Raw genomic sequence first — 24964 nt, forward strand, 5'->3', positions numbered from 1 at the left:
GGATTTCACCATATTGGCCAGGCTGGTCTCAAACTCCTGACCTCAGGTGATCCACCCGCTTCAGTCTCCCAAAGTGCTGGGATTACAGGCATGAGCCACTGCACCAGGCTTATACTGTCTAATTTTTTAAAATCCTACTTCATTGACTAGGATCTAAAGTATAATATTGAATAGAAGTGGTGTTAGTGAACATCCTTGTTTTATTTCTGATCTAAAGAGAATGCTTTCTACATTTTACTGTTAGGTATGACGTTAGCTGTATTTTTTTTTTTAAAGACATCTTCTTTCAAGTCAAGGAAGTTCCCATTCTATTTTTAGTTTGCTGAGAGTTCATATCACTGTTACATTTTTTTGAACTTTCTTCACCTATTGAGATGGTCACGTGAGTTTTCTATTTTAGTTTGTCAGTAAAATAAATTATATTAAATTGATTTTCTAATATTAAAGGAAGCTTGAATTTCTGTTCAGCCGATAAAAATGCACTGAGAACCTCCTTTATGCTTGAACTTCCTCTTGGTCGTCTCCTTTCCACATGTGCTCATACTGTGCTTCTTTTGTGCATGAAAAGCTTTAAAACACTTAGCTTGTTTACTGTGTAAATGGTATATAGAGAGTATATCCAAGAGTTCTTACCTCAGATATCTTGGGATTGTCATCAATTTCTGAAATTTCACATGGTCTGTCACTTTCCTAAATTGGAAAAAAATAATAATAATAAAAGAAAGAAAGAAAAAGAAGTGAAGGGGCATAGCATTTGACCATAACTATGATTAAAATCAGTGGTTTTTAAATCTGAGTGTGCATTAAAACAAACAAAACAAACACAGAGGCATCTAATAACATCCCCACCTCAAACCAAACCAAACCCATACCCAAGCCAAGAAATATCATTGTGAGTTATCCAAAAATAATCCAGGGTGAGAGTAGAGATGAAACAATATTGGCCATGAGTTAATAATTGCTTTCATTATACTCTCCTCTCTATTTTAGTATAAGTTTGAAATTATAATTAAAAAGTTGTTTTTGTTTTTTCAAGATCAGTGCCACAGCTTTGTCATCCAGAAATTCTGATTTAATTGGCTTTGGTGATTGGAAATTTTGAGCTTCCTAAATAATTTTAAAGTGCACTAGAGGTTGAGAAACTATTACTTAAACAATACCACCACCAACCACAACACTTCTCAATGTGTTTAAAATTTACAGCTTGTCAACACATCTTTACACGTAAAGATGTTCATCATCCATTATCTCATTTCATCCTTAGAACTTTCCCTACCTCTTAAAATAGGGAGGGTAGTTTCTATGACTCCTGTTTTGGAGTTGAACTAACCAAGTTGTCCAGTATCATATAAATCATAAAGGGGCAGAGTCTGGTTTAGAACCTCAATTTTCCATCTCTTAATTAATGCTTACCCATATGATAACAACTGTGAATGCGAATAGAGAATGGAGTTAGAACCCAGAGTCCACGTGACGCAGTTCTGTCACAACCATGGAACCTTGTTGGATATGGGTCTAGGTGGCCTTTGAATTCTAAACACAGTCCCTAGAACAGTCTGGCATTGGGGGCATGGATTGGATGGGGAGGATATAGATTCCGTTGTGAATTATACATGTTCAGATGTGTGAAAAAGGCAAAGATAGATAGAGCCACGTACTTCTGGATACATTCCTACCATGGACACCTCAGCCCCTCTTCGTCTTCTATCTTTCCTAACATTATCTCCATCCTCTCTTTGTGAAGCTTGTGCGCTTTTGTTTCTCAACTTTAGAAAGCACACCCACTGTACAGACATGTGTTTGCCATGGCAACAGACATCCCTCTCCACTGCTACTTTTTGTTACCCCAAATACTATCCTTGCCAGGAATTCCTCAACTGACCTGAAGAGTTGATGACAAATCAGCTCTGTTTGGTGCCTAATGTTGTGTCTGCAGTGGAAATTATGGCCCAGAAACTTCCAGCATCCTGTCCTCAGGAAATAGACATGGGCCCTGAATTCTGACACCCTTAGTCCACAAGCCAGTTCACTGAAATGCTGCCTGCCTACACATCTGGACCCAAAGAAGCTGGTAATCACCTCCATGGCCTCAATGCTGCTTCTTCTTCGATGAATCAAAGTAAATAGTAAAGCCACCAGCAGGGCTGTGGCCACCAGGGAGGGGATGGCCACCGCTAATCCAAGAGAGGGCCCGCAGTCCTGGCACAGAATGAAAAGCACAGGGTCAGGGGAAGCCCAGAGTCTTCAAGAATAAAGGAAAAATTCAATAGAATAAAAATAAAACAAAAAATCTGCATGGATCACAAACATCATCTACAAAATCAAAAGGGTAATGAAATAATGTGCAAAAATGTTTGTAACACACATGAGAAATGACTTACTTTCATAGGACTTAATTTAAACAGTTTAAATCTATTGGAAAGGGTAATGATCAAATAGAAAAATGGGCAAACGATACGAACAGGTATTCTTTAGAACAGAAATACAAATGTCTCCTCAACATAGGAAAAGCTGAGATACAAATCAAAGCAACAATTAGATGCCATTTTCACCTGTTTGGCTAAAAATAAAATCTTTTATTATATACCACACTTTTTTTTTTTTTTTTTTTTTGAGATTGAGTCTCGCTCTGTCACCCAGGCTGGAGTGCAATGGCACAGTCTCGGCTCACTGCAACCTCCGCCTCCTGGATTCAAATGATTCTACTTCTTCAGTCTCCCAAGTAGCTGGGACTACAGGCACGTGCCACCACACCCAACTAATTTTTGTATTTTTAGTAGAGACAAGGTTTCACTATATTGGCCAGACTGGTCTCTAACTCCTGACCTCGTGATCTGCCCGCCTTGGCCTCCCAAAGTGCTGGGATTACAGGCGTGAGCCACCGTGCCCAGCCATACCACACTATTTTAATATGAATTTTAAAAAATTTATTTGCACTTAATGTAAATGACGAGTTGATGGGTGCGGCACACTGACATGGCACATGCATACATATGTAACAAACCTGCACGTTGTCCACATCTACCCTAGAACTTAAAGTATAATAAAAACATAAATAAAAGTGACCTTTAGCCTTTCAAAAAAAAATTTATTTGCACTAAATGCATTAACCAATTAATTTTCAAATTCCTATTTTGCTTTGATTGGAGTGGAAATAGTCATGCTTTTAGTCACATAAGTTTTCAGATTTGCAGACTATCTGGAAATATTGAAGATCATCTGCAGAATCCCTATAAAAGTGCAACTCATTTAATAATGGATTCACTTCACTTTTGGGGGGAATTGATTTTATTGAAGAATAATAAAAGTATATGAATCATAAATATATAAGTTGATGACTTTTCACACGAGGAATACACCCATAAGACCAACACCCAGATCAAGAAACAGAACATTAGCAGCATCTCAGGATCCCCCTCAAATCCCTTCCAGCCTCCTTGTGCGTGACCACTATTCTGAAATCTATTGTCATAGAGTAGTTTTGTCTGTTTTTCAGCATACGATAGACGCAAATATAAGATATACACTCCTTGTGTCTGGCTTCTTTTGCTCAACACTTTGTGAAATCCATCTGTGATTTCGCATGTTCTCCCTCACTTTTGAGCTGAGCTGGTCAAGAATAATTGTTGAGCCAGATTCTGTGCTTAGTGACAGTTCACCTATCAAACTTTAAAGCTCAAAACAAATGCACAAGACGGATGGAGCATTATTATTATCCCCATTTTGTAAATTTAAGTGTTATAGTTACCGTTTCTTTCCCACTTGTAACAGGAGAGGATGTCTGTATGGAAAAAGAACATACATTGTAAAAGAACAAAAAATCTATAGAATACACATTATATAAGATAATCTGCCAAAGGTTAGTCCATAAAGCCTAAAGTTTATCCCTTTGCTAAACTTTCTGTTAAAAACTACCAAACAGAACCTAACTTGATTGCTTCCCAGGTAAGAACTGGAATAAAATTTGGCTACCAGGAGAAAAGAATTAGGAAATTCAGGCAATGCCTTCATTATTCACCCTGCGGATGTGCCATGACACATTTTACAACTCAAAAGGGCTTCCTTGTGTCCCAGTCAGCACACTTGGCACACTTTGGGCCTACTTGTCCCCATTGCTAGAAGGGAAACACATATAAATACTGGTGGAAGCAAGGCTCTTTAAGGAAGCCTTGCTTGTTTTCAAGTAAGTATGTGACGAAGCAAATGGCAGAAGTTGTCAAACATCCATGCTCCTGGGGATAATTCCAGATGAAACGAATGCATTACATCTCTTAAGCAAGGTTATTGGATTTCACTCATCTAGAAGATATTTCAGGCAAGAGTTTACCTTGATTAAGAAATCTAAAGGAACAAAGTTCTGCATGAGAAACTGTGTAAACCACACTAAGTGGTATGCTGTGGGATTAAGAGCACAGGTCCTGGGCTCACACTGCCTGCCATAGAACAGCCAATTCTCCATTCACAAGATAAGGGGCTGCCTGTTTCCATCTATACAATATCTGTAGGGATAGTAGTAGCTGCCTCTAGGGTTATTAGGAGGATCGAAGGAGGAGCAGAAGTATGAACTCTTGTTATCTCTTTATACTTTGCAAAGCTCTGTCCAGATCTGTTATTTATTTAATACTCTCAGCAATCTCATCGAGTATATTGGAGTCCTGGGGCTTGGACTTTTGACAATTATTAACTCCATTTTACAAATAAAATGTAATAGATCTCAGAGAAGTTACAGGACTTGTCCAAGGTTTCACAGATAATCATAACTCTAAACTAAACTTGGGTGTTTGACTTCCAAGCCCAGACCTCTTTCCCAGAGAGCTCCCATCAAAAGAAAGTTTTGATGACCAGGCACTGACACTTGGTACTTAAATGGTTGTACTTTGACCTAATCACAATCTCCCCCACCCCCACATTACTTTAATCCTGCATTTCCCTAAGGTGTTCTGTTTCTAAGGGCAGTAGGAAGAATCAGCCATTGTTTCAGGTAAGGCTTCCTGTCTTCAGAGTACAGAAATATATTTAGGGTGGCTTTGACCAAAAAAAAAAAAAAAAAAGTAAGGTGTTAACTCTAAGAATATAGTAGTGTTCCATGGAGCCCAAGGGCAGGTGGGAAGCTGCTTTCTCCAGGGACTGGAGCTCGGAACAGGGAACTTGTGTGAACTGAAGGCACCCTCCTTTCTCCTTCACTCCGGAGCAGCATGGCCTCCTGCCTCTACTGTTCTCTGCTGTTTGCTTCTCTCTTTCTCTTTGGATGGATTTTTCTGCCCTCATAAACTTCTGCTAATTGTACCAGCTAATGCCATGGAGCACTTAGGATGTGCCAGGCTGTTCAAGAATTTTTCCCATGTTGACTTATTTATTCTATACAACTGCCAGTGAACACTAATGGGACTATGATAATCTCATTTTACAGATGAGAGGAGCGAGGCACAGAGAAGTGAAGCAACTTGTGTAAGGTCACACAGCCCTAGGTGACACCCCCCCCACAAGCAGTCTGGCTCTGGGATCCACGCTCTTAACCACTGTGCTACATGGCCTCCATGGCCGAATGCAGTGTCTGAGCCCCATTTTTCATACTTGACAGTTCAGTATAGACTGAACTGACAAATTGACTGAATTTGACATTTCAGTCCTCAGCAGGGAATGGCCAGCAGGGAGCCCTGTTCCAAACTCCCCACAGAGATCCAGGTGTCCACCTCTGTCCCACTTCCCAGGGCACTGGCATTCCCAGGCTACCCAGCTGCACTGAAGTGGAAGGGTTATACAGTAGAAACGTGACTTCCAGGCAGGATGACCTACCATCCCCATTGTCCGGAGAGCTGCCCAGGACTTTCAGTGCTAAAAACAGACAACACCAGGCAAAGCAAGATGGTTGGTTGCTCTGCACGGGATCAAAGGGGTGAAGAGACAGTTCTCAGAGAAATGAGCTGTTAACCACGAAAGTACTCCAAAGGGTGATGACTGGCCACATAAGGGCCCTCTTCTATCCTACTCACCCCCACTCCCCAAAAAATGGCTTCTTGCTTCTCTGTATTCTCTTGATGTGATGGGCCAAGATAACACAGAATCTGGAGTGTCTATGGACCTGCTGGTTTCCGACAGCCAGGGGAAAGTTCCAGCAGTGATGGAACGGAAAGGTTTTAACAGGAAAAGGAGGAAGAATTAGGGAATTAGCCTGAAGCCAACAGGCAGAAGCTGAAGCAGGGAAGCAGAGCAAGTTGGGGAGGTTCAGAAGTGCCCCCTACCAAAGGCTAGAGCAGGTGCCAGTGTATTCAGTTCACAGAGGTCTGGGCAGACAGTAGTGGGCACCACAGGTCCAGCAATAAGTCACCAGGTTCTAACTTGATGCTACTCTCTAGAACTATGCCCCCATGTTTCAGTAAAATAAGCACTGGCTTAGGAGCCCTCTTACGAGTAAGAATCAGTTTATTCTCTTTGAATAATCATACAGCTTATCAGAAAAATGTGGCACAGCCAAGCCCACTAAAAAACTGGGCCAGAAAAATGCCTTGCTCAACCATAGCAGCACTGCTGATCAGATAACAACCTTGGCTGTTAGTGTTATCTACATGCAATGTGCAAACAGAAGATGGAGGATCAGCTGTGGACCGAAACTCTACCATTGGCAGTTGAAAACCTCAATTTTGACTTGCAACTAAATGCCATAATCAAGAGCCATAAAATGTTCATTCTTGTTGACCCAATCATTCCCATTTTAGAATACATATAAGGAAATTATCTTAAATGCAGATGAGGATTCTCTATAATGCCATGTATCACAAAGTTATTCCTAATGATAGTTAATCAACTAAAAAAAATTAACTTGAAAAAATATTATGCGATCATAATACGATCACATGATTATGTGATCAACCATATAACAGTTATGGTTATAATGACTAGTGGAGGACATTTAGATATAAAATTATATAGAGAGTAAGGAAACAATAGTACAAAGCAACAAAAGTCAAAATTTATGTAACGCCAAACAGGACAGGAAGGGGTTATACCAGTTTTCTGCTGATGAGAGTTTAGATGTTTTATTGTTGTTGTTGTTTTCCTATTTTCATTTTCAAAATGTGTATTTATAAATTTTATAATGGAAATAAATTATCTCAGCACCTCTCAACTATTCCTGAGTGCGTTTTGAAAGTCTATGTAAATGGCTGGGCACAGTGGCTCACACCTATCATCCCAGGACTTTGGGAGGCTGAGGTGGGCAGATCACCTGAGGTCAGGAGTTCGAGACCAGCCTGGCCAACATGGCAAAACCCCGTCTCTACTAAAAAAGTGCAAAAATTAGCCAGGCATGGCGGTGCGCGCCCGTAATCCCAGCTACTCTGGAGGTTGAGGCAAGAGAATCGCTTGAACCCAAAAGGTGGAAGTTGCAGTGAGTCAAGATCATGCCACTGCACTCCAGCCAGGGTGACAGAGCAAGACCTTGTCTCCAAAAAAAAAAAAAAAAAAGAAAGAAAGAAAGAAAGAAAAGAAAGTCTGTGTAACTTATCACTATGTGTGAGGTTTATGTGAGCTCTGGAGATCTACTGTAAATTCTGCACTGGTCTTCTCTGCGTTGCCTGGTGAATGGGGGCTGCTGTACTTACTGTGTTCGCCGGCAGGGTGAAGTTCAGTGAAAAACTCTGCAAGATAGAAGTAAATATTAAAGCTCCCAGGGATGGTCAGCAAGCTCCTGACTTCCTCAAACTCACTGACCCTGGTGGATTCCGAGAGGTCATTGATTCTATAGACTCAGCCAGCCCCCATCATCATGCCCAATCTGGGCCCCAAAAGAAGGAAGGGGAGGAAAGAAGCCTGTCATGAATTCCTCCCTCAGCATCAAGTCAGTCTTGCCACCGCCCCCGACCAGGTCCTGAACCAGGATCAGATGAAGAGGCAGCCTGCAAGTCTATTGCCTGAGGGGTCCCATTCATAAGGGCCCCAAACACTTACTAGAAATTCAGCAAAATGCTAAAATTATGTTTATTCCCCTAGAACTCCTTTGAGAGAGAAAACTGGTGAATTTAGAAGTACTTTGTGTTTTCTCCTTGGAGTAGAAGGTAAGACCCCCAAAGGGCACGGTCTGACAAGAACACCTGATCCTTACCTGGGCAAGGCAAGGCTTCTGTTTTTGCTGCATCTGAGGCAGAGGTTCTAGGCTGCTGGAGCTGAAGTGGCCAGGAGGACAGGCGAGCAGCAAACCCTTCTCTTTCCTCCCCTCACTTAGTAGCTGGTCTCATCTCTCCAACAAATATGGAGTCTAAATTTAAAGATCGTGGGCTCAATGGAGCACCAAATAGCCTGCCCAGGGCCTCAGGTGGCTCCTTTCTTCTCCCTGTCCCCAGTCCCTGTTACTCCAGCTTTTCCAGGCTGCTCCTTACCAAGTCCTTTCCCTACCTAGATTGGAATGATGGGTAGATCTGTTCTGACTCAGCCGGTGAAACTATTTTCCCCTCCTTCCCTGGGTGGAAGTGGTCTTGTTCCCACTTTCTGGACTCTCAGCCCTTTGGGTCCAGCCACCGTGGATTAATGCCTCCTGGCTGGGCCCTCCTTCAGCCTTGGCCTCCCTGACCCCCAGAGATTTCCCTGGGCTTGGCCTATACCACAGCTCCCCATCTTCCCAGCATCCCAAGACCAGATTCTGTCATTCTAGAAACAATGCATTTACTAAGTTTTAAAATTAAATGTTATCCAACAAGAGGAATGTTGTGAAACATTAAAGAATCCAAAAGAATCATGTTTCACACCTGAATTACCTGAAAGATCATCTCTCTCAAAATCCTCATTTTCCAGCAGAGGAAACTAAAACCCAGGGACTCATCAAAAATCACTTCATGGACAAATGAGAATAGTTAGAGCCTATGTCTCAAAACCAGTCAATGGGCTCCAGTCTGTGTGACTCAACCCCAACCCGAAAGACAGTAACAGAGGAGCTCACCCCAACACAGGCAAACTGACAAAACACCTATTTCAGCTGACTTACTGATGGGTTGGAATTCAGATGGGTTAATGAACAAGAAAATCTTTTGTGAACCAGCAGTGTTTTAAGCACGTAGAATGTGTAAGTCCCCTTGGCTTTTGCCCCAAATATTATGTCCTTCAATCAAGGTGGCCCTGCTCAGCTAGCATGCCTCAGTGGTGACTCTGCTCACTTCTCTGCCTCTTGGCAATAGGACACCCACATTTTATAGAAAATAAACCAAGCCTCAAGAATTTGAACAGGTTTCCCAAGTCCAAACAACTACTTAGCCATCACCAGAACCTGAGTGTCCTGGTGACAACCTCTTTCCACCATTCTGCAGGGCTTCCAAGCAACTCCAAAAGTCTCTGGGGATGAATCAGAGCACCCAGGCCAACAGCACTGTGCACCTCTGCTTCTGGGCTGATGTTGGAGCACAGGGATGTCTGGGCCTCTAAGGTCAGGGGCCTCTTGCTCGAGGGACCTAACCACCTCTCTTCACACTAGCACCAAACCAACAGGTGCTGCAAGGACACTGGATGGTCGCTGCACTGAATGCAGCTGCCCAGAGCCTTATCTCATCAGTGGGCACCGAGGACTGATGTCAGCAGCCCTAAGACAAAGCTTCCTTTGGGAGGACAGCAGAAGAGGGCGTGCAGCAACAAGTGGGCCATGCATGCGTTGTTTATCAACACTTGGATGACGGAGATTTTGGCCAATTTTAGAAAGACACTCATATTTTGTAGAAACACAGTACAGTGCTGTCATGGAGAGAAAAACATCGCACAAATTGGGGTGGAGAAGAATCTGATGCAGTGCCCTTCAGAGGCACAGCTGAGTAGGGTGATGCAACCCTGGGCTTGGAGCCACCTGATCTAGATTCGAGTCCAGACTTAGCCACTTAGGAGCTGTGTAGTCTTGGATAAGTCACTCAAACTTTCTGGTCTCCATTTTCTCACAACAAATCTATTCTCCAAGGCTCAGTTTTCCCATTCTCAAAATGGGATGCTATTAACTTGCCTTGCCCACTTCACAAGATAAGACCCAAGGGAATACCGTAACATTGTCTGTGGCAGCTCCTTTCTCCCAAACTGTAAAACGCCCTCTGTGTTTTAGGGATCACGTGGTAGCATATTCTTTATGGCCTGGCCAGCACAGAGCTAAGGATAGGAAAGTTCTTGTGGAATGGAATTGCAAGCATGAGTTAGCAATAATCAAAGTACTAAAATCTGATACAATGCAATTATTGCTTACTGCTAGTCTGAGCACTACGCAATATCTACACAATGATTCTGAAGGCATTTTGGGATTTCAGTGACTGAACATCCTTCATTATAAGTTTGCAGTTTATGAGAGAAAGGAGGAAAGACAGGATAAAAACTTACTGCTATTGAAGGTATGCTGGGTATAAGACCCCGTACTCACAACCTCCCCATGAAGGGAGCACTGTTATTCCTATATTATACCTGTGGCAACTGAGACCAAGATAGGTTTTTGCTCACCAGCTTATAAGTGGTAGAGATCAAGTTAAATCACAGATCTTCCTAACTCCAAAGACTGAGTTCTACTCCTTTTAATAATCCTTTTTGTGAGGAAAAAAAAAAAAGATTCCACAAGAAAGTGAGATTATGCAAAATTTTTCTTTTTATGTCTGGCTTATTTCACTTAGCATAATGTCCTCCAGGTCCAAATAGGACAAACATGGCAAATGGCAGGGGCTCCTCCTATTCTAAAGCTAATATTCAATTGTATATATACATATAAACCAGAGTCCCTTTATCCATTCATCTACTGATAGACACCTAGGTTGTTTCCATAATTCTTTAGTAAATCACAGAACCCTCTTCTGTTTTCTCTTCTAACTTAGCAAACTTCATTTGATTGAGTCACAACCAAACATGTATCACAGGTAAACAAGAAAGATGGAAAATTTCTGATCAATGATGACCATCCATGTTGCTGATAATGGAACAAAAAGCCAGATTAAACAAGTAAGACAGGTAAAATCGCTGATCAGATCCATTGCTTCAACTAGAAAGTGAACATAAATGAAACATCTACTCTGCACTCTTTTATGTGGGGATGGGGGTTTAAAAACAAACCTTAATATCAAAATAAAAGACAGACAAGATCAGCAAATATTCAGTGAGAAGTTTAAAAAAGTATTAGTATTTTGCATATGCGAAAATAATTTAAAATCAAGTCCGTTTGCTTCATTGTACATTTAATTGAATTAGGAGATGTGAGCTTTAGAAGCCTGGGAATTGTTCTTTATAGTAAGCAATGGTTTGATTGAGAAGAGATGCCAGTTCTCACTCACCATTTCTGATAGTCTCCCAAGAACCTTCTTCGTACACTGCCTTTGGCAAACTCCTTTCTCGCTGGCGTTATTGGCTTGTGTCTTTCATTTGTAGGAACAGTTAGCTGACAAAGCTGCAGAGGCAGGCTGAGAGGTGGCTCCAAGAGAACCCTAGTCAAGCCATTTATGGTCAGGGGAGTAGCCAAGCCCTCAGTCCATCCCTCGGGAAAGATGGGCTGCTGCTCCATGGCCACCGTGTATGGCCTGGTTCACCCACCCTCTTTGCCTTGACTTTTTGTCCTTCTTACTTTTCAGGCTGCTTTCTTGGCTATACCTCCATCTCAGCAAAGAAGCCACAGCTGGCCTGAGAGCTTGGGGCCTTCTGCAGCCTGCAGCTCTTTGGAAACAATGGGTTACACAAGGCTGAGGCTGGCCACTCCATCCCCAGCTAACAGAAACCCACATTAACCATGTTACTGCTCATGATGGAGTCAATGTGTTACATGGACAAAGCATGGACGTTCAGGATGTCTGGAGAAGGGGTGTTTCAGGAGTAGCACTGCTGGGGGCTCCAGCCGCCTCAAGGTGCTGCACTCACTGGACAATGAGCTGCCTGGTGTGAGTTTGGCCTCACCCCCTCTCTGTGTTTGCATTTTGGGTGGGAAGCTCTCTAGACCTGGAGGAAGCCATGGACTTGGGCTGCTTTGTAACTTACAATTTCCCTGTTAGGGATTTGCCTCTTTAAAATGGTGAATGAGTTGCCAATAAAACCACAGAATTAAACCAATGATTTGGCCATTGAAATGAAAACCACTGTGAAAGGAGCAGACAGGAATGTAAGGAGAGAATGACTCAAGTGAGAGAGGAGGCCATTGCTTTAGTTGACTCTGGGAGATGACACTGAAGCTGTGCATGAAAGGTGAGAAGAGGGCAGACATGTGAAGGGTTGAGGGAGGAGAGTCCCAGGCAGAAACCACAGCAAATGCTAAGCCCTGCAAGCTCGGTGCACTCGCAGAACCTGAAGGAGTGAGTTTTAGCCCTTTTGATGCAGCATGGGAGGGCATGGCAAGATTTTCACCCTTAGGGCCTTTCCCAACGGTTTTTCAGTGGGAGAGATGCATGATGTAATTGCTGGTGACCAAGATTGCTGGGCTTCTCTGTGGAGCGAAGATTACAGGGGAAGAGAGTGGAAGCAGGTGGCTGGCTAGTGGAGTTCAGGTGAGTGATGAAGGTGGCTGCTATAGGAAGAGAGCAGTGAATGAGTGTGTGACTTACTGCGGAGGTGGAGCCACTGGCATTTGATGATGATAAAACTATGGGGCAGGGGAAGGGAGAGGTGAGGGAAAGAGAAGAATAAAGCCAATTCCTGGGTTTGGGGCTTGACTAACAAAAATGGAGACACTATTGGCTTAGGCAGGTAATACTGGAGAAACAGATTACCCTTACACCTGAGTAGCCTAGGGGCTGTCCAAGTGGAGGTGTCAAGCAGGCAATTGGATAAAGGGGGTCTGGGGCTGAAGGCATCCGTTTGGAAGTGGCCGGTCTGTGGATGGTTTTAAAGCCACAGATGTGCATGAGCAGGTAGACAGGGCAGAGGACCAGGATACCTGCCAGAGGTTCACAGATATTTAGCAGCCTGGAAGAGGGGGCATCGCTAGCAAGGAGAGTTGAGTGAGGCAGGAAACTCAGAGAAGTTTGGGGGTCACAGGAAAGAAATTTGATTCAAGAAGGGGAATGGATGTTGGTTAATTGTATCAACTGCTGCTGAGAGGTAGCCTCCAAAGAGGCCAGAAGAGCCTTCTGATTCCCAGTATGAGGGTTGCTGGTGGCCTTGACAAGAGCAGTTTAGTGGCAGAGTGGAGACCAGATTGCCTTTAATCAGGTGGTTTTTCCATCCTGGTTGCATACCTGAATCACCTAGGAGGCAGTAGGGGGGCTGGTTATAAAAACTCTTGATGCCTAGTACCCGCCCTCAGAGACTCTGACTTAATTGATCAGAGTGAGGCAGGGGCATCCCCAGGGGACGCTAATGAGCAGTCAGGGGTGACAGCTGCTGTTCTAATCAGTTCTTAGACTGTGGTAATCAGCCATCTGCAACATGGCCGACACTGACGCTATCCTCAACAAGACCAGTGCCGCCTCTGCCTCGTGGGCTTCCAGCTTCCAAGACTCCACAGTGACAGCCTAAACTGAACCTACTGGTGACAACATGGTCTGGAGAGATCTATGTTTGGAGCCACAGCTGCCCTACTGGAAGCTGCATGGTCTTAGGCAAGTGAAATAACTTCTTCCAGTCTGAGTCTTTTAATCTGCAAAGCAGGGATGATACAATTTACAGCAATTAGACTACTTAAATCAGCACAGCTTGTACAAATGATGCTTTTAATTTTCCTTGACTGGCATAGAATCATCTTGGACCACAGAACTCCAGTTCATGGCCCCAGCACTCTCTGGCAAGGCTGTTTGTGGATGGGGAGGGCCAGTGAGGTCCTTTTTGGCACTTTTGTTTGCTGTGCATCCACTGATCCATAACTCTCCCTTCTGACACATTATCTCTTTAGAGGAATCATTGACATCTTCAGGCAAGTGGTGCCCCTGCCTAAGTGTCCATCAGTCATGATTGCCTGGTCACAAGCAACAAAACCAGACTCTGCTTAATTTTTTAAAAAGAAGAATTTGGCCGGGCGCAGTGGCTCACGCTTGTAATCTCAACACTTTGAGAGGCCTAGGTGGGTGGATCACCGGAGGTCAGGAGTTTGAGACCAGCCTGGCCAACATGGCGAAACCCCATCTCTACTAAAATTACAAAACTTATCCGGCCATGGTGGCGCATGCCTGTAATCCCAGCTACTCAGGAGACTGAGGCAGGAGAATTGCTTGAACCCAGGAGGTGGAGGTTGCAGTGAGCCAAGATTGTGCCATTGTACTCCAGCCTGGGCAAGAGAGTAAGGCTCCATCTCAAAATACAATACAATACAATATAATACAATACAATACAATACAATAAATACAATACAATACAACACAACACAATACCACAATACAATACAACACAATACTAAAAAGGAGAATTTATTGACTGGGTATAGTGGAGCTCTCAGAAAGAAAAGAGGGCTAGAGAACCAGGCTCTGGAAAGACAGAGTGAGATTGCTCCCAAGCCTTCAGGATTAGCAACTACCAGACAGTCTTTTGGAGGTGTCCTTCCAGAGAAAGTGAGCTCCAAAATATCTCAGCCCTTTTGCCTCTCTGATCAGGACTCCAGTCCCATGAAGAGGACTTGGTTGGTCTGGCTTGGTTCATATGGCCAAGGATGAGGCACCACCTGGCTAACAGTCCCCCCAATGAGGGTCCCTCCAATGGAAGAAGAGGTGGTTCTGCAAAATGAATTTGGCATTGTTACCTAAAGGAGAAGGAATGGATGAAGTGAGTAAGCTCTCCTTCTTTGGAAGTTAGGCCTGGAAATCATCTCCTTAGAAACCACTGATGGAATGCCCTTAGTGGGAGAAAGGTTGGGGCCACCAACTCTGAGAATCTCGGATCATTTATATTTTGTCACCATTTAAATTTGTACAAGCCCAATCACATGGATGGTCTTCCCTGCAACAACTGGTCAGCTTAAAAAGCTGAACCATTCTAAATGACAGGTGGCTGTCTTAGTCTGTTTGGGATGCTAAAACAGAGCACCACCGACTGAGTGGCTTATAAACAACAGAAAGTTATTTCTCACAGTTCTGGGGGCTGGGAAGTCCAAGATCAAGGTGCCAGGAGATTCAGTGTCTGGTGACGGCCTGCTTTCTGGTTCCTAGGCAGCTGTCCTCTCTTTGTGTCCTCACATGGAGGCTGAGGGATCTCTCTGGAGCCTCATAACCTAATCACGTCCCAAAGACCCAACCACTCAATACTTTTACGTGGGGGGCTGGGCTTTTAGTATATGAATTTTGTGGGTATACAAACATTGTTGCAGTGGACTTTTTCTAATTTTTAGAAATCTTTATCTAAAATATTAAGAATAAGGTAGGATAAAGTGAAATTTTAGAACAAAAAGAAGAATTATAGTCATTTTTGTATCTACAAATGCCACACGTGAGAGTCATTACTGCTGCCCACCAATGTTGCTAGTTTGCCTTGTTCTTGTCATGAAGTTAAGGACATTCACGTGACTTGCTGTGATCAATGAAATGAGTAGAAGTAATATATCATTTCCAGGCAGTTTTAAAAGCCAGTGTGTCATGTGTCACCCTTTCTTTCCCTGTATTATAAAACCCAGCGATGTTCTGATGCTGCTGCTCCATCAGCCTGGTCCTGACTGAGGATGATATGGAAGAGTTTCCAGATGACCAGAAATGAACGTGTAGTGTGGACAAGAAATAAATCTTATGTAAAGCCCCTGAGATTTGGGGGATAGTTGTTGCAGCATAAGCTAGCCTATGCTGACTGATACACCAGCATTCATACGCTTGCACCAATGGGACTCATTGTTAGGTCTAGAAGATAAACCTTGCTGAAGATCTATAGCTATATATCACCTTTCTTTCCTTTCTTCCTTTCCTTCTCTTTCTCTTTCTTTCTTTCTTTCTTTCTTTCTTTCTTTTCTTTCTTTCTTTCTCTTTCTTTCTTCTTTCTTTCATCTTTCTTCTTTCTCTTTCTTCTTTTGTTCTTTCATTTTCTTTTTTTTCTTTCATTTTCTTTTTCTTTCTATCATCTATCTATCCACCTATCTACCTATATCATCTATTTATCATCTATCTATCAATCACCTATCTATCATCTCTATGTAATTGGTGACTGCAAATGGGCAGAAAAGTCATAAAATCTTGAGACTATGTATAGCACAAAACAACTGCCTGTGTTAAAGGATTTTGCATTGAGAGCAATCTGAGTGCTTCTAAAAACACAGTTGTATAATTACCCTTCTGTAATATAACCCACAAAACTCCAAACATACCCCAAAGCCTCTTCATCTAATCAACCTGAAGAGGGTGTCCTTTATCAGATGGAGTCCCTGTCTTTGTGTTAGAAATGACCCTGTATCAGTCAGGTTCCCTGCAGGAGACAAGTAATATACACTCATTACTACATTTGAAAAGGGTTTATTAAAATGACTACCTATAAACATTCCCCTTGGGGGAAGTGCAGTACCCCAAGGTTAGACAAGCAGGGTGTCATTACCACCCCTAAGCCTCAAGTGGCAAGTGGAAGGAGGGACTTCCAGGGCCCCCAACGGGGAGTGGGGGCTCACCTACTGGGAGTCATAACCTTCAGTCTCGGGTGTCAGATATAGTCCTCAAACCTTCAGTCTCTCGGGTGTCAGATATGTCCAGATAGAGGAGGGTGGCGAGGGGAGCTGAGGGGCAAATGGAATATGTCTACCACATCTGGATGGTTTTGGCAGCAGACATCTTCACAATCAGGTTGTCAGATTTTCAGCTTGTTTTGGTGTAAGAAAGGGAATAAATTTGAAAACCATCTTTAGCTTTGCTCGTGACTTTCTGGGTCCATTAGTGAACTCTGTTCTGGAGCTAGGCACTTGGGTACTCACCAGAGAGTGGAAGGCTGTAGAGAAGGGCCCCCTTTTAGTACTCTCTCCCAAGCTCTTGTGATATGGGAGAAAATTATCACTAAAAGGACCCATCTGGTCTGAATTAGCAATACAAACCCAAGACACATCAATAAATCCACATTCTTTAATGAAACCATCCTTTCTAGGTAGAGACATATGTTAGGTCCTCTCCACTTTCTCTTTGAAACTGACATCATTTCATGAAATGTAAAATTACACAAAATAAAAAATACCCATATGTTTACATATAATACTTTAAACAGTTTTCCTTTTTAAAAAGAAAACTTTTAGGCATTTGGGATTGATGTTCAGAAGTTCAGTCTACAAAAGAAACTTTAAAAACATCTGCTAAAGCCCAAGGAACATTCATTCACAAATGGAACGCTAACAATATCAATCTGGAAGTTATCAAAGGGACCCAATCAACAGGAAAACTCACTGTGAATTTGCTAGTTAGCAGGATTTTACAAATTATTTCAATCAGCTGAGCAATTCGTGAGTGATATGAAACTTTACAGCAGGGGCGTCCAATCTTTTGGCTTCCCTGGGCCACACTGGAAGAAGAATTATCTTGGGCCATGCATAAAATACACTAACACTAACGATAGCTGATGAGAAAAAAAGTCACAGAAAGAATCTCACAATGTTTCTTTAAAAAGTTTACAAATTTGTGCTGGACCACATTCAAAGCTGCCCTGGGCCATGTGTTGGACAAGCTTGCTTTAGAGAGAAATTGTAAAATAGAAATAGAGGGGAAACTTCACCTTACCGGTAAATACCTCTAAATATTTACCTTAGAGGAAAATAGAGGGAATAGTGGATCAATGAACAGCCTCTCTTTCTCTGTTTGAAGAAATTCTACTGGCTAAAGTTAATTCCAGATTTTTTCCTGCCCTGCAATCCAGGCTTAGCTTTTGCTAGACCAGGTTACACCAGAACTGAGCCAGGCTAAAAACCTAGACCCCAAATCCTTCATTAGCCTGTTGTCCTAAGACAAGTCTCTGAACTGAAACTATTTTTGCAACTCAGTGTCATCCCCAAAGCTTGGTACCCAATTAAAGCACAAAGCAGGCTGCAGCGGTATCTTCTACCTCTGCTGTTTGCTTCTGGGGATGCTTGCAGGCAGGTCACTGAGCAATTGGAAGCACCAAGGCAGAGGCCTGGGTCTTTCTGCTGAATGGACTCTCTCTGGTGAAGCCAGCTCGAGTTTCTTTGCAAGAACCCGTGTCATGCCCAAGCCCCCACAAGTGTGGGCTTCCAGAGGAGCGGCCCAGCTAGCCCCAGCTGAATCAGAGCTTGTCTTTTCTGTGGATACGTCACACAGAAGGCCTAAATAAAGGTTTTTCATAAGAGTCCCATTGTTGCAAATTGGCCATATGGTGACAATGGTTGAAGCTGTGTGTTTTTGAAAATGTTCATGCTAAGGAGATGAAAAGAAGTATCATTGTTTCACTGTCCTGCTGAGCAGCACCAACTCTGTTTCTGACTCCCTCCCACTTTTCTATGAAATTTGTTAATCTTGTTTAGACTTCTAAAGGTTAAAACTGCAGAACTTTTATTTTCTTGGAGAAAGAACCTTAACAGCCATCTTAGGTATCCCAGTTCCAGTTTCAACTCTCATAGACAAGATGAGACCACATAAAACCTCAGAAAATACAAAAATCAGAGAAATGGAATCTACCCTAACAGGCAGATGGGATTGGAGCCACGAGGTCAGCTGCTCCATTTGCCGTATCGAAGCGCACGTGGGGCAGGGTCTGCCATATGTACACTATGAGCGTGTAGGCTGAGCCTCAATCCAGTGCCGAGAAAGGCGAAAACAGAGTTTGGTGAAAGGAGAGGCAGGAAACGGAGAGCCAATCCTGCAGGGCCCACAGTAAAGCGAGGACCAGGGATTGGCATTTTCCACACTGCATTGATTAAGGCTTTGACAGCTGATCTTTTACATACATACATATATACAGACATATATTATTAATAAGAATACTTTAATTTTTTTGTTTTAAGGAAAAAATATTCCCATGCATTTCTCTGACCTTTCCTTGTATCATTCTAGTTTTTGCTCCCAGCAATCACTTTAATGAGACACAGTCCTCTGGTGCCATATTCTGATCTGTAAAAAATATAACCTTTCACCTTTTTACAAATACTTTGTCTAAAATGATGCTGATTCATCCCAAAGGAATTCTGGCGCATGGGAGCTCTCTTGGCTCTAACCAGAAACACTCGTGTGCCGCCCTGCGTTCAACACTAACCAAACAGGACTTACAGTTATGTAAACATTATTTAAAACTTATTCCAACATAAATACTCTTTTAAAGCTAACATACCACAGCTTTTAGCTCATAATGCCCATAGATGCCTTAATGAAATGCCATTCAAAACTACCTCACTGTTTAAATTATACTTTGAGGTGCTAAAATTATGTAAACATCATCCTCTACACTTCTCTAGAACAAGTGCCAAGTGTTGTGAATTCTGATTGCAAGTTGGTGATTGAATATTAGTTAATCAGAGCAAAGTTACCAACGCACTCTTTAACCTGATTGGCTACAGGAAGCTAGTCGCTGATTGACTTGTTCCACAAGGCGATGATTCTTACATAACTTATAATTAACCAGTCCTCAACAGTGTTCACCCCACAAGGAACCTGAATTGGTCCCTCATAAGATGTCTTTGCACATTTTGCAAATGCAGTTTGAATTGGATGTCAAGGAGTCCAGGTGTGCCATGGCAAGTGCCTCCAAAGCTAAAAGAAGAAATGTTCTTCGCAGCCCGTGGAATTCCAAGCACAGGTGGAGTCTTCTCAAAGTCAATGAATGAAAAATTTTCAGGACGAGTCACAATATTGTCTTCTCAGCAGACAGGACTCTTGCCAGCAAATGTTCTGCTGTATTCATAATGAATGCCTTAGCCCCCAGTGCAATTAGGGAGTGCGGGAAACCAAAGGGACAAGGAGTGTGAATGACTGAGAAATGGCTTCGTGGTCTCCTAACTTCATGACAATGATTTTCATACTCGAAACTTTCTCTGTGCACACTGCTTACTGTGATGCCTTTTTTAGTCCTGACATCCATCCATATTTTCAGGTTTCTTGGTTGACGTGTCCCTGGCAGAGAGAAAGAAAATGATTCCAGCCAAAGCTGTGAGCCATATGTTAGTCACAGCCAAGCTTTCATCCCTTATGCCCAGCATAGACACTTATGCCCAGCATAGACAGAAGACAGCCCGGCACCTTTGCAAGCAAGTCCAGATTAGAGGAACGGCCAACCCCAAGGCTGGCCTTTTGCCATATAGGAGCAAGTGACAAGGAGAATGGGTATGAACAAACATAGCTTGAATGGTCAGTGACTTCAATCCTAATCTTTAACAGTTCATGAGTGATAACATTGCAGACAGAATCAAAAGAACATTTTCTCTCCACCTTGTTGGCCAAGCTTACATGACTTTCATTCAAATATATACCTCCAAGACTGGATTCTGAGTTTTTGTTTGAGAAAAATACTGTACGCTGTTTTAGGGCAGATTTTTCAAGGTGCTATTGTTGTAAAAACAAAAACAAAACATTCTCAGTTTCTGTCTTTCAAGAACATCAGCACTATTTCTTCATGTGCAGGGCATCCTGGAACTTGGTGCTGGTGTATCGGGCATGAAAGCCTTTCTTGCTGATGGTGTCATCTGTGTGGAATCGAATCATCAGGGAATCTCCCGCGGAGTAGATTTCTTCTAACGGCTGAGGAAAGGCGAAAGGGAAACGAGAAGGACTTTAGCTGTGATTGGAGTTGAAAATTAGGAGGACAAGACAGGATCTTATGCAAGGACACAGGATATGTCCCTGGTACCAGAGACTTTGAAGAGCATCCAAACAAGCTCCTTTCCAAAAGAAAACATTGCAAATTCTGCTCCAGAGAGCTTTGCAGGCCCTGCTCTTCCAAAGATGATCCTAGGTGCATAGCTCATATAGAATCTATTACTTATTAAGTACGCAGGTGGGTCAGGTGCTGTGCTAGGCACTTCCAGATCTTATGTAAACTTTACAGCAACCTTATAAGGCAGGTACTATCCCCATTTTTCACTTCAAGAAACTGAGACTCAAGTTCTCCCAGGTAGGCAGGACCCAAGCTCCGGCCCTTCTGATTGTAAAGGATGCACCATGCATCACCGAACTCCAGGGTCATCATTGTGATGTGTCTCCCAGGAGACCTGAAACAAAGACCATTGTTCAGGCCTCTGTCCCTTCCAAGGACAAAAACTGGGATGGAGCCACCACGTTTGTCAGAAAGGTTTTGCCAGGTGGTCTGTGAATGGGAGCCACATTCCAAGACTGTTGCCTGCGAGGTTCTAGTGGAGCCAAAGTGAGCTTCCCCCACGGTTAACCGCTCAGGACCCTCCAAGAGGTTCCTTTCCACAGACCCCACAGTTGGAAAGACTTTATCAAAGGCAGTGCATTGGCTAAGTGCCACTTTGTCATTCTTCCTTTTCTAGAGGGTGAAAGAAGATGGGGAATTATTCAAAAAATACAAATGACAATTTGAATTTCTGTTTAGCACAGGAGCACTGGTGACTCCAAAATGATGTGATTTAAGTCCAGCCAATAGCAAAGAAACTTGAGCGACCAGGCCTGGAGGCAACAGAAAGGAGGGGGCTGGTGCCCAGTATGGGCAGTGTCCAGTGTGGTGCAGCCAGGGGAGTGACCGGGACACTGTACTGGCCAGTGCACAAACTCCCACCAAGCACCAACTATATGCCAAGCCCTATGTCGGGTGCTGGAGAAATAGCAAACACAACAGGCCCACTGAAAAAGTGAACAATGAGAACACTGATGATGACCTTGAGTACAACTATTGTTGTGTATAGTAAGTGACTTGTAATTTTCATTGGCATTTGGTTTTGCTTGAGGAGAGAAATGTGAATATAAGAAATATATAAAAGCATAATTAAATATTTTTAAAGCCTGGGGGCCAAATAAAAATGGAGGAGAGCAGCTGCGCGTGGTGGCTCATGCCTGTCGTCCCAGCACTTTGGGAGGCCAAGGCAGGTGGATCACTTGAGGTCAGGAGTGCAAGACCAGCCTGACCAACATGGTGAAACCCTGTCTCTACTGAAAATACAAAAATTAGGTGGGCGTGGTGGCACATGCCTGTAATCCCAGCCACTTGGGAGGCTGAGGCAGAAGAATTGCATGAACTCAAGAGGCAGAGGTTGCAGTGAGCCGAAATCCAGCCTGGGCGACAGAGCAAGACTCCGTCTCGGGGGGGAAAAAAAGTGGGGGGAGAGGGAAAGACTTTGCAAAAATAGGGGGAAAGTCCCAAAAGGAAAAGTGCTCTTCCATGGCTGCCTCAGTAAGGGGCCTTCAAAGACTGGTCCCCTGGCTGCCTCCCAGCCTCCTGACATTTCTCCCGCTTCCCACTCCGCTTCAGCAAAACGTGCCTCCTCGCCGTTGCTCGAAGTGGATGGAGGAGGTGGCCAGGACTGAAACCCGGGTGTGTCTCACTCCACAACTCATGCTGTGATTCATCACACTCTGCCCCGGCCCCAGCGTCTCCGGGACTTACCCCAGAGCCACAGAAGCGGCCGAGCCTGGGCGCTGAGCTGTCGTAGCCGTCATAGGCTTCCATGTAGTCATAGCCACAGTCGGCCTCCTCCTCAACCTCAAACGTCCGGAATGTCAGCTCCACGCCGTAGCCGTCCTCTGCCACGATCACCCAGTCGCAGTGGGCCTGGCTCGGGTAGTTGTTGTCCCCAAACTGGGCATGGGAATAGAGCTCTTTGGTCTGCACTTCAGCCTTCAGCCTGCCCCCGCACTCTGGAGCAGAGACAAGTGAGATGTCCCCTCAACACAAGACACCCTTGTGCCTCCCGCCTGCGTCTGCTCAGTTTTCTCTACAGAGCCTGGTGCGTGCCTGGCAGGAGAGGCCAGGTGGTCTCGTGACCCCATCTGATGGAGGAGTACACAGAGGCCCCTGGCTCCCAGGTCAGGGCTCCCTCGGGGGTGCAAAGTGGCCCTTACAAGCCAAGGTCGCCTGTTCCCAGCTTGAGAATACGTGAGCATGCCATTGAAAAGAGCTGGCTACTTTTTGCTTTTTCGAGTTATGGAGACATGGAGCCAATGGATGGTTCGCCTCACTGGTCGCTGGGATGTGGGTGGATCTATTTGCCACTTTATTCCCTGGAAGGGTTGGATGCATCTGAGAAGGGCTCACACTCGCCCCACAGACTGACTGTAATTTGTCATTTCTGCCAACAGAGGGCGATAAAAGCACATCGGAACCGCGGGTAAGCCCTCAACCCTGGAAACTTCAGACCCTACTTGACTGGTTCTTGCAACTGAGGGCATTGCCCATAGGCCAACTTTGAGGTCCCTGTGGGTGTCACAGGTGAGCTGCCCCTCAGGTTCTGGGCTTGTATTCTGTAGCCTTTGTTTCTGGTTTTTTTTTATTTTTATTTTTTGTTTCTGGCTTTTTTATTATACAAGGACAGTAACTCTTGTTGGCCCTGGTCCTATATATAGTACCTTGTGTCTTGGACACTTAAGCCCACATAAAATAAAATGGATATTGGCCGGGTGCGGTGGCTCACGCCTGTAATCCCAGCATTTTGGGAGGCTGAGACGGGTGGATCAGTTGAGGTCAGGAGTTTGCGACCCGCCTGGCCAACATGGTGAAACCCTGTCTTTACTAAAAATACATTAGCAGGGTGTGGTCGTGGGCGCCTGTAATCCCACCTACTCAGGAGGCTGAGGCAGGAGAATCGCTTGAACCTGGGAGGCGGAGCTTGCAATGAACTGAGATTGTGCCACTGCACTCCAGCCTGGGCCACAGAGCAAAACTCCATCTCAAAAAAAAATAAATAAATAAAAGTAAATAAATAAGTAAAATAGGTAGACAAGATTGGTCTAGATTAGCAAGCACCAGAAATTCTGGAGGCAAATTCTTGCACAGCCCCTCCCCTGTGTGCTCCATGCCCCCCAGGGGCCCAGGCAAACACTGTTGTAGATTCTGGGCCACCTAGCTCCTAACACTCTGAGGCCCCTCTGGAGCTCCACGCCCCGCCTGGCCCAGTCCTGTCTGACTGCCCATTCTGAGTCCTGTGTTGGCTCTGGCTTAGAATGTCTTACAGGTCTAACCCGTTTTGGAGAAATTGCAAATTCCTGAGAGCTGGGTGGTCATGAAATGAACACAGAGCAGGGCGGGACACCTCCCCTCCATCCTGCCGGACGCCCCCACCCTCCCCACCTGCCTGGGCCCCGGGAGGTGGACCCCTGGCCTCCATCGGTGACCCTCATGCCCTCTGCTGCAGGTTCAGCCATGGGAGCACCAGCAGATCAGATGGAGGGAGGAGAGAGAGGCCAGGGTATTTAGTCCCCTGATTGCCACAGCTGTTCTTCTACTTAGGTCACAGCTGCAGCCACAGGGTCTCTGCATGCAGCCCTCTCTGTCTCCAGCTTCCAGGAACTGCTCCCTCCTCTCATCCTCTGGGTCTGGGGTTGCAGTTCCTTGCTCTGGTAGCTTCACTGTCCTACAGTGTCCCATACCCTCTCACCCCTTTGTTACCTGTCCCTTTATTAACTTCTCCTCAAATAATGACTCTGAATGTGCCCCCATTTCCTGCTAGGACCCTGAAGCACCTATGTTCCTCCTGGTCTCTATCTGCAGGGACAAGAGGGCTTTTAAACTTCCCTGGAGGAAGCTAGAACCAGAAGCTAGAACTCCTCAGGGAGTTTGACATGCAGTGTTTTCTGCTGTGCAAGGGGAGGCTGAACTGCCTCAGGATGCTGGTTGCCATTTTGTTTGACCTAATTTATATTTTCTGGTACTGAAAAAAAACTGGGGGTAGGGGCTGTTAAAAGGATCACAGGGTCGCATGATCGTGAGCTCAGACTCAGCATTACAGAAGCGGAGTGGGCTTTGGGTGGCCACCGGCTCTGACAAAGGACACAATTGTACATCAGGATCAAAGGGTCAGATTTGCTTCCGTGGGCACTAGTCCCAGGTGGTAACATTTTAGTGGCTAAAGAGCAGAGCCAAATTTCCTACTGACATTCTTCTACTTAACAAAGTAGATAATATAAGTTATAAGCACATACATTTCCCACGAAAGCACCTAATACAGCTATTTACATTTTGAGTGGAAGAAAAAATCATGGGGAAC

The 24964-nt window shown here is 44.2% G+C and overlaps 2 protein-coding genes across 9 annotated transcripts in view; both read right to left on the reverse strand.

Annotated features, from left to right (window-relative positions):
- Nucleotides 1–24964, reverse strand: part of OPALIN (oligodendrocytic myelin paranodal and inner loop protein) — a 237139-nt gene that overhangs the window by 4352 nt on the left and 207823 nt on the right. The window contains exons 1-6 of one of the 6 annotated variants that reach the window (XM_028826711.2): nucleotides 11274–11408; nucleotides 8102–8254; nucleotides 7602–7637; nucleotides 3749–3781; nucleotides 2080–2199; nucleotides 634–690 (exon numbers count right to left, since the gene is read on the reverse strand). In XM_028826711.2, coding sequence (XP_028682544.1) covers nucleotides 634–690; nucleotides 2080–2199; nucleotides 3749–3781; nucleotides 7602–7637; nucleotides 8102–8134 — 279 coding nt within the window. In that variant the 5' untranslated portion in view covers nucleotides 8135–8254; nucleotides 11274–11408. Of the gene's footprint in view, nucleotides 1–633; nucleotides 691–2079; nucleotides 2200–3748; nucleotides 3782–5796; nucleotides 5879–5993; nucleotides 6129–7556; nucleotides 7638–8101; nucleotides 8255–11273; nucleotides 11409–24964 lie in introns of those variants that run through there. The other 5 variants (XM_077946977.1, XM_015147837.3, XM_077946978.1 and 2 more) reach the window with 5 other exon arrangements.
- The window catches only part of TLL2 (tolloid like 2), a 148288-nt gene continuing 140249 nt past the window's right edge, over nucleotides 16926–24964 (reverse strand). For 2 of the 3 annotated variants that reach the window (XM_028826714.2, XM_015147840.3), the window contains 2 exons: nucleotides 22369–22619; nucleotides 18352–20546 (listed from right to left, as the gene is read on the reverse strand). In XM_028826714.2, the coding sequence (XP_028682547.2) occupies nucleotides 20412–20546; nucleotides 22369–22619 (386 nt within the window). In that variant the 3' untranslated portion in view covers nucleotides 18352–20411. Of the gene's footprint in view, nucleotides 20547–22368; nucleotides 22620–24964 lie in introns of all 3 variants that reach the window. The other variant, XM_015147839.3, reaches the window with a different exon arrangement.

This window comes from Macaca mulatta, chromosome 9 (assembly GCF_049350105.2).
Source record: "Macaca mulatta isolate MMU2019108-1 chromosome 9, T2T-MMU8v2.0, whole genome shotgun sequence".
Taxonomy (NCBI): Eukaryota; Metazoa; Chordata; class Mammalia; order Primates; family Cercopithecidae; genus Macaca; species Macaca mulatta.